Genomic DNA, 10,000 nt, shown 5'->3' on the forward strand with positions numbered 1-10,000 from the left:
AAGCTAGAGGTTTTAAGTTGAGTAAGAGTAAGACTGAATATATGGAATGTCGGTTTAGTAAGCAACGAAGTAGTGATGGGAGTGTAGTGAAGCTTGGTGAGCAAGATATACCGGTGAATGATTATTTCAAATATTTGGGATCCATCATTCAAAAGTATGGAGAAATTGATGGAGATGTAAATCATAGGATAAAGGTTGGGTGGATGAAATGGAAAAGTGCTACTGGAGTGCTGTGCGATCGTAGAATGCCATTGCGGTTGAAGGGAAAGTTTTATAGGACGACTATTAGACCCGCTTTACTATATGGTACGGAATGTTGGGCTGCCAAGAGACATCATATTCAAAAAATGAGTGTAGCTGAGATGCGGATGCTTAGATGGATGTGTGGAAATACAATAAAAGATAAGATTCGGAACGAAGAGATACGTAAGAAGGTAGGTGTTGCACCCATTGAAAATAAGATGCGAGAGAATCGTTTACGGTGGTTTGGACATATTCGGCGAAGGCCTAATGATGCTCCAGTTAGAAGGTTGGAGAAATGGGAAAATATATTAGTTAAAAGAGGTCGGGGTAGGCCTAGGAAGACTTGGATGGAGATGATAGGAAAGGATATGAATGCTTTGAACCTCACCGAGGACATGGCGTTGGATAGAAATGATTGGAGGAAAAGGATTCATGTGGAAGACCCAAAATGAATTTCTTTTTTGGTTCATATCGCTGACCCCAATTGTTTTGGGATGAAGGCGTAGTTGTTGTTGTTGTTGTATATATATATATATATATATATATATATATATATATATATATATATATATATATATATATATATATATATATATATATATATATATATATATAATGTAGAAGCCATCCACAGCTTGTTTAACTGTTAGCCTGTCGTTTATATACAGTGCATATCAGCATATGACTTGTTTTATTCTATACTTTGCAGCAAAAGAGGGATTATTACCATGCATGCGCATATCCGATGAGCACCGACGTCGGAAAATGATGCACCGGACCCGTGAAAGTAAGACCTGTCTTCTCATCTATGTCACAAAGATGCAGGTATGACCTGATGCGTGACATAAGGCAGTAATTTTTTTAAAAAATAAGACAGGATTTTTTTTTTGTTTTTCATAATTTTGATATTCATTATATAGAAATATATATTGATTAGAATATAATTGAAGATAAGTAAAATGATTGAAAATATTAAAATAATACATGTCTTGATCATGTGTGTCCGGCTCATGTCACCAGGCACACCTGGCCAAAATGGCATGTCCCTGTGACATAGCCTCAGGTACATGGGTAATAGATCCATATTTGTAGACCAGTGATTTGAACTGAAGAGCTGGCTTGGATGTATAAGATTATTTATCCGGGTTTAACGCTACGCTTATATACTCAATTGGTTGATCTAATTAATCAAATTGATCCCAAGTCAAAGAATGATAATTTGATGGTCATGATATCGAGTCAGTCTGACCGTGTCCTACTTGGATTGGACCTAGTTTGGGTTGGGTGCTCACAGCCTGTTATATACAAAGTTAAAGCAAATCAGACAAGCAGTACTACAGGATAAGGTCAGACATATATAATCACATTTATCCAACAAGGCAGCAATACTAAGCACAAAACCTAAATTAGTTTTAAACACAATTGAGACCCAAATGTTGACCCAGACTCAGGTTCAAAAATTTTAATAGAATGAGAGTATAGATTGAAGGTTTAGTTGTAAAAGCATGTGACATGTTGCAAGCTCAATTTCTTAATCATATTTTTTAAAGACCCAAATTGGTTTAGTCAATTAGGACATGCCTTCTCTGATGGAAACGCTGGACTTGAACTCGAGCTGGTTAAGAGCTGTCAACTAGGATCATGGAAATGGCCAATGAGGGACTGACTCCTTACAGACCATTTTGCATGAAGAAATAGCCAATGAAGGAGAGAGAGAGAGAGAGAGAGTTGCTTTTGCTTAATTAGAGGGACTTGCTTTTATGGTTATTTAAATGGAAGATCCAAGAAAGAGAAATTTTGATTTTAATTGAAACAGACTCAAACTTGTGGGGTGCTAATTCAAGGTTGCTTTTGGTGGCTCAACAAACTCGTTTAGACATGGAAAACTAGGGACTCAACAAAGATGCAGAGCAGATAGTTGTTACTCAGTAAAACACACACACACACATGGATGAATGTATACACTCTCCAGAGAGAGAGAGTCCGCAAATATGCATCTGAATTTAACAGAGTACAGGAAATTTAACATCATGGTTTTAAATGGTAAGCCTAACATTTCTAAGTCTATGAAAGTTGACATCATGCCTGGTTTTCTATTATGAGAGCCTAACACATCCAAAGAGCCTCAAGCTTGCTGGCTTTTGAATCTCTCTGAAACAATTACAATGGTAATAATTTTTTTATAACAGTGAGTCATGCAGCTAAAGAATTAGAGTTTTGACACAATTCAATGGCTGACACTAAAACTCACACAGGTGACTGCAGCAAAACTCAGTGCCAGAGCTTCATGCAGAACCCATTGGGGACGGCTGCTCTCTTACCCAAAATTCCTTCGGAGAACGTATCAACCAATTGCCCGGCTAAACCTGCTGGATCATCAATAAGAGTATCAACAAAAACGCTAACTATCCTTCTCTCTTGTGGGGTTGCACTTAAACTGAACCAAGTAAGAAACTTCACTCTAAAGTTCTTTTCAACATGGCCTTCACATTCTAACCGTCTGATTACCTTCACACAATACTCATAATCCCCTTCCAAGGAGCCAGAGGAATCTTTAGTTGGCTCGGGGTGCCGAAAGCTTGGATGGATCCTAATTATCCTCTCTTCGACTCTTCTTGGACAGTGTTTCTTTGAAGAACTCCCACACTGTGGATCCAGAGCAATGTCCTTGACTGGACCGACTGGCCTGCTCTCAAACTTACTCTCTAGTTTCATTCTCTTCTTCCTTCCTGGCGTATCTTTGGCAGGTTCCAGTTTACAAGGAGTACAAGGCAGAACAGCTGATGAGGACACAACAAATGGTTGATCAGGTTTCCTGTTTGGCACATTCGGTTCCTTGTCATAACCAATTTCTTTGTAAAATGTTGTTTCAGAATGCCCATTTTGTATATGGGCTTTGTTATCTTGGTGGTTGCTGACGGAACCTGAAAGGCCATTTCGGAACTCTCCCTGTGCAGCTGAACCATGCAGATATCCATCTTGAGTACAAAGAGAATCATTGGGTATATCTTGCTCAACAGCTCGAGTAATCTCGGCAAACATAGTTTGGCCATTGCTTGTTCCATTGGTATTGTAGTCAGATAGCCTATCTGGATCCTGAATTTCAGATTTCTGATGCAAAATTTTCCCTTCGTCAGATGTAGTATCAGATTTTTCCCACTCCCCAGAAGCATTTCTTGCAGATAGGATCTTCTTGGCATCACAATCTGCATGGTTAGTTGTGTATCTAATTTCCCAACTTCCTAATTCCTTTGTTTCGATGAAAGGAACAATTTTGAAACGATATTCTGTTGCTGGAATAAGATTCGAAAGATAAAATTCTCTCTTGGATTTCAGTAGAACACATGTCGGTTCTGCGGGATATTCACCCATGTGAAATATTTGATGCCAAATGGTGCAGCATGTGACTTCTTCTGAATTCAGAAGTACCATAATGCATGTGGGTGAAACTTCTTCAAATTGGATCATTCTGAGAGGCATGGTATCAGTGACTGCACAGTCGAATGCACTAATGTCAACTTTCATGAAGTCCATTTACAAATTTGGAGGCTAAAAACGACAACCTCCAAAGCTAGAAGATATACTTACCTTGGATATTGCCATTCCAATCAGAATATATGCCTAGTGCCCTTGAATGCATGTAGTCTACTGCTTCTATTGCAGAAACACAGAGCTTTTGAACTTCAGAACCACAACTGAGTCTATTCACAATTTCACGTGCCATTCTTACCTGCAACCCATCAAGGGGTCCAACCTCTTCTTCAAGCTTCTTTGCTGCAAAGTCCACGATGTCAAGGAGCTTCTGGTATTGTTTAGTCTCATGTAGCAGCTTATGACTAAGAGAAAGTCGATGACACAAGGTATCCACCCTTCTAGCATCCTTTGCAACCATCAATTGCTTTCTCCAGGACCTTCACAGAGTGGAATTTCTATGTGAAATCAACCACAACCTCAGAAAAATAGTTAATGGACACATGCTAAGATGGTGCAATCAGCATCACGTGTACTGGCATATCCAATATTGACTTTAATAAAACTTTGTATTTTCCTGGATGCTGATTTCGTCAAATAAATACAAATTGTCCCACATGATAAGAAAATAAAAGATACAAAGAAAAAGAAGGTTTAGTAATACCTCCAGAAGGTTATTGCATCACCTAACAGGAAGAATGTCCAGTTTGCACAGTTAAAATATCACTAATAATCAGAGGCACAGAAATTACCATCCTTCACCAGGTATACAGAAAAAGTATCCACAGTGTGTGCACACATACACGAGAATACATATTTCTCTATGGTTAAGAATCAGAGATTGCAGATACATATTTTACATGAACAATAAAAACTTTTATTAAGAATCTGAATCTTTAATCAGTATATGTAAACAGCACCTATCAAGTAGGAAAACAAAAAGAAAGAAACTTCCAGCGGATAGAAACAAGCACAAGGGATTATTGCAGGGCCTCGGTGCAAGAACACAATTAAAAAGAACTGCAGAAAGCTACAAGACATGCCTTTGGTTAGTAAGAGGAGACAGCATATTGATAGAAAGGCATATTGTCTATCCACCAAAGAATAAATACCAACAACAATATTCCCAATCTCAGTGTGCTTTCTTGAAATTGACTATACACCTATCAAAAGCTCTAATTTCCATGTTCTCAATGACACATTTGTTTTTCACCATCTCCTACTCTTTCCTTCAGAATAATTAAAGCTCAATCACCTTTCCAGCAGTCCTATATTTCAAATCTTCCAAGCATTTCGAGATTGCTCACCACTGAACCATGAAGCTAGCTTGCAATAACAAGCCACCAATCTATTAAAATTTCAAGTTTTCAACCAATGGAATCTTGAATCCTGATAACACCGAGCTCTCCATGTCATGATGTGTGTGCTTGAGATAATTGTTAGATTTTATTTTTGTTATCATGCAGAAAACCACTAAAGTTTTCATTAATTGTTATAATTGTATAAGAAGGCATGATACCTGGCATAGCAATATATGTCTCATAGCATGTAAACATGAAACTCGTTTGGCCTTCTTGGTTTCTTCTTCACTCTACTGTTTACAACTTTACATAACCCAGACTTCAAAAAAGAGAAGGTTACAAGAATACAGGGCAGTTATCACTTAAGATGATTCACCAAATTTAGGAAACCACTTCCAAGAGGTTCATAACTTAAGATAGTGCATATTCCAGGCCTTGAGACAGCAGAGAAGGAGCTGCTGAATAAATAAGATAAGATATCATGCCTTTCATGTAAGAGACTAGGCAACCCACAATTTATTGACTCACATATAGGGAGTTAGGATAATAAACCTGGGCAAGACACAACATGAGAATTATCAATAGGCACTATAAATGGAACGCATAATGGGAGTGGCGGTATGATCAAAATCACAAACAAATGAATTTACAATACTAGTGGCCGACATTGCAGTCCATACAATATGAACACTACAAAACAAATTAATTTCGTCATTTACGGGTAACCACAATGCAACTGTGCCTCTCTAGTCTTGCATCTTCAAATACTTAGTAATTATAGAGAGGAAGCTAACCACCTTCACATCTCAAAATTGGAAATATTGTTAATAGTTAATCCATGAGAGCAATGAAGAGAGATAAATCACTTGAATCCTCAGTCTCATACGCCTAGCAATGGCAACTACTGGAAAACAAAGGACCAGCTTATTGTGTTCTCATGAAGGTAAAATTTAAAACAAGACTTTTAGAACCTTAAGACAATATGGATCTATATTAAGGAAGGTGGATTACACCAACCACTGTCTTCTAGAAGGTTCACCATGCATGCCTTAAGGTAATGCATTCGTGTGAGATATGCATGCACACATATCTATGTATTTACACATGCAAGTAGGGGAATCTCATCCTCGTCCTCCCCCTTATCATCATGATAATAAACAACAGGAGGAAAACAACAACAATCATTCCCAGTCTGCATGCCTTACCCTTGCCAGCATTAATATCCATTTTCTACTTTTAGTTTCCTTTATTTAACATTTCACCATTATCATAAAGTTAAAATGGTAACTCCTCAAGCGTGAATGTCATGATAGCTTCAAACTCTTTATTTTCTCATGGATTTTTATTAAGAAAACTTCAATAATTTTATAAAAGTGAAGAAAAGGAAAAAAATCTTGAAAAAGTATAACAGCAAGAACTCAAGATCAAGTACATGTTAACCATGACTCTCATGTTGCATTTATTTCTAAGCTAGTCATGACATTATATCAAACCTGAAGCATCATAGTTAAAACCAAAAGTATGAGCATGATGTGTACCATCATTGCTTACGACTTTTTATCTTCTTTTTCTATTTAGTTCTTAATTACTTAAGCAAGTCACAAAGATATTTTCAAGGGAGAAAACTGGCGGTTGAGGTCAATGAGAGAGAGAGAGAGAGAGCAGCTGTAACTTCAAAACGTCAATATATTCCAAACTTGTTCAATGTTACTATCACAACCATAAAAATTAGGTGAATATTGGCCACTATAGCCCTTATTTTTTCCTTGAAAAATACATAATGCATATATACAAGTAATAGGCAGATGCATGTAAATACACTTCGAATCATAATTCTCATTTGCTTTGTCTTGTACACTCATTTTATCTTGGGAGCATAGATAACAAAGAAGATGCCTAATAATCTATAATTCTCATTTGCTTTGTCTTGTACACTCATTTTATCTTGGGAGCATAGATAACAAAGAAGATGCCTAATAATCTATGTCAACAAAACACTACACTGGACATGATATTGGATACACCACGACACTAAATGGACATGGTCAAACTTGTGTCAGATAAGTCAACACGGTGTTCTTAACTTGACATTGATTACATTATATTTCACTTTTCAACTTGGATTTATTTTTTAATGTTTTTAATCATAATGATTTAGAATTGATGTTCAAGAAATTGCACCTAAGATGATGATATGCATGCTTTATTGCTTTATTGCTTTATTGCTTTATATTAAGAATTTTGAATGTGCATACATATATGTAATACATATACATGTGTGTGTGGCCATGATCCCGCCCTAATTTTATAAAACTTGTGTGCTTGCTTTGTGCCCTGTACCCATATCCAAGTCCATGTGGCATAGCTAATAAGTTGAAAATATGAATTTGTGAATAATTTTGGCGCAACATCCTCCTGATCAAGCAACAAATCAGCGACCTACATGTAAATCCATCTGTTCATATTACCCATAGATAACTGAAATTTGGCTTGCTAGTATGAATGATGGCCTTACTTTCCAATTCATGAAGCATGATCTCTAATTGCTTGACAAATAATTTGAGTATACTAATGTTGTATGAGATGGGTTGCTATTAGTTAGTACAGAAATGCACTACTTGATACGAGGATCCCTAAACAATGTAAATTATGTAGATGCCAATCCAAAATGGAAACCCAAACTTTAGCAATAAAATAGATCTATGTGCAATCGACAGCATAAAGAGTCTAAATTCTGCCAAATATGAACCAGGGACTAATCAGAAGGATCACAATAAGCTCATACAATTGGACACAGAAAAAGGTACATTACCATTTGGACATGTAGTAGAGTAAGATTTAAATTTAAGAATGTTATGCACATTAAACATATAAAGAATGGGATTAAGATGTACCCTATCAGATCATTGACTTTTCCACAACTAATGCAAAAGAAGGCCCCATCCAATTTTCCAAAGTTCCCATTCTTTGGGATACCAGATCTTTCATGCTTAACGGCACATTCAAGATGGCATGACATGCCACAAGAGTCACCCAGATCAGGAGGTTCGGAGATACAATCCAACCAAAGGCTAGGATCCTTATTGTCATCATACTTGTAACAGATACAGCATGAGCACCTCTTGCAAAACATATCTTCTGAACATAAGGTAGCCCTACAAGCTACATTCTGGCAATATAAGGAACTGCTAGTGTCAATTGCTAATCGGGAAGGATTGTCAGTCTTCCTCTGTCTTCTCAGAGTACTTTGAGCACTTGGTAGTATTGGAGGTGATTGTGCACTCTCATCATTATGTCCAGTTCTTTTTTCAGATACTACCCTAAGCAGGTGTTCTATCATTCTAGATTTTGGTAGGCCAGTATATTTCCTTTCTTTCCCCATGGCAGCACAAATCACCTCCAGGAGCTCCCGTCGGCTCCATGACTGTAGAAGCTCTGGAGCACCTTCTGGCCACTTCGAGAGTTCATACACTAGCTCTTGTTTTTCTTCCATGGTCAGCTTGCTACATTTTGAAGGATCAAGAACAAAACCTACAAGCGTAAGCCCAGCATTAGTTTAAAGAATCCCCACATTTTCAATCTAATGATCATCAAGAACTAAAGTATAGACTGAAGCAAAAAAAAAACTCTGAAAATCTGTATAATCTTTAGCACCATCTCCCAGAACAGCATCAATTAAAACCTGGGAGACAGGAAATAAAGATTTTGTAGCTAATGAGACATTAAAAATTTAATGAAATTGTGCAGTATAAAATAATTTGTTCAATAAACCAGATAGAAGATAAGACAGAGTAATAGCAAAGGTACTCTAAGGATCCACAAATTCCAGAATTTAACTATGTGAAGGCACTGATTTCTCTTTCGCTTAGACAAGCTCTACTGGGCTTCATGACACTGGTTCTGCATATCTGATTCAGAGAATGATTCAAAGGGGAAAATATCCAATATTAAAGCCAAAAATGAATGAAACTACCACATTGACTTCACTTGAAGCTGAGAGTCTTAAACAGACACTAGATCACTCGGGCAAACCAAACAGATGAATTCATTCTGAAGGACAGGTAGGAATTTGCAGCATGTTTATTATGTTGAGTGCTCTCTGCATTTCAGATGGCATAACTAAGCAAAAGAACAATTTGGGATTTCTTGTTCATTTTCTTCAGTCTAACTGGGCAAGTTGGTTGCTTGTTCGGATCACACTATTCATTTCAAGGCATCTTGCAATAAGTTGCCGGAAGCCTTTATTGTACAGAAAGATATCATACTAAAAAGGCTTATTTTTTCCGAATAAAATGCCATTACTTTTAGTGGTCCAGCAACCACAATGTACTAAGACACCATGTCAATGGAGAAGGAAACATTGTCAAGATAATCCTTCAAATTGTGGATGCAGCAGAATCACTATGATATATCTCAACATAAAATCGATTCCCTCAGAAAGCATGACAAAAAAGGACATTCATGAACATTTTAAGAGAAAAAGAAAGGTACAATAAATACCCAAAACATAAGAAATCAGGTATCAACTCTAATAGGATCTGTATATGATCTACAAAAACAAGAAATGAACACTTGCATGCGAAAAATGAGAAAGGTAAAAGGTTGACCTCCAGATAACAACCAATAAACAGTTAACATCTAAAATACAAAGCTTACAAGCATGAAGAAGTGTCTGATTAACTGCATCATTCATGTGATGGAGCATTCACGCAGGAGCTAAAACTATACAACCGTTTAAAAACAGAGATTTTTCTCTTCAAAAACAACAGAGAATGGTCAACAAAACACATTGTAATCCAACATAAACACCCATATCATGGAACCAACATAACAAAAAGAAGACCACAGCCAAAACAGGAACAGAAAAGAGAAAGCAAAGGAGGAAGGAAACCCATAACCATCAAAAGAGAAAAAAAAACATCCAGCATTGCCAATGTCATGCAACCTTGTCCACAAGCACACAAATACCATATACACCAACATTA

The 10,000-nt window shown here is 36.9% G+C and overlaps 1 protein-coding gene across 1 annotated transcript; it reads right to left on the reverse strand.

The window, feature by feature from the left end:
• Window positions 1-2,153: 2,153 nt before the first annotated feature.
• LOC149849135 (VIN3-like protein 2) lies at window positions 2,154-9,784 on the reverse strand. Its single transcript, XM_090013385.1, has 4 exons — window positions 9,672-9,784; window positions 7,910-8,546; window positions 3,832-4,154; window positions 2,154-3,734 (listed from the first exon to the last, which is right to left on the reverse strand). Exons 1-4 carry the CDS (start codon window positions 9,718-9,720, stop codon window positions 2,515-2,517), a joined length of 2,229 nt encoding a protein of 742 aa, XP_089869511.1. The 5' UTR covers window positions 9,721-9,784; the 3' UTR covers window positions 2,154-2,514.
• Window positions 9,785-10,000: the final 216 nt, after the last annotated feature.

This window comes from Nuphar pumila, chromosome 1 (assembly GCF_984573655.1).
Source record: "Nuphar pumila chromosome 1, dmNupPumi1.hap1.1, whole genome shotgun sequence".
NCBI lineage: Eukaryota > Viridiplantae > Streptophyta > Magnoliopsida > Nymphaeales > Nymphaeaceae > Nuphar > Nuphar pumila.

Excerpts from the sequence above, each read along its gene's own strand:
- LOC149849135 (XM_090013385.1), bottom strand. The coding sequence starts at position 9,720 with ATGCTCCATCACATGAATGATGCAGTTAATCAGACACTTCTTCATGCT. Across the intron at positions 4,155-7,909 it reads AAAGTCAATGATCTGATAGG|GTCCTGGAGAAAGCAATTGA; the intron begins GTACATCTTAAT and ends CACTCTGTGAAG. Across the intron at positions 3,735-3,831 it reads TTGGAATGGCAATATCCAAG|TCACTGATACCATGCCTCTC; the intron begins GTAAGTATATCT and ends TCGACTGTGCAG.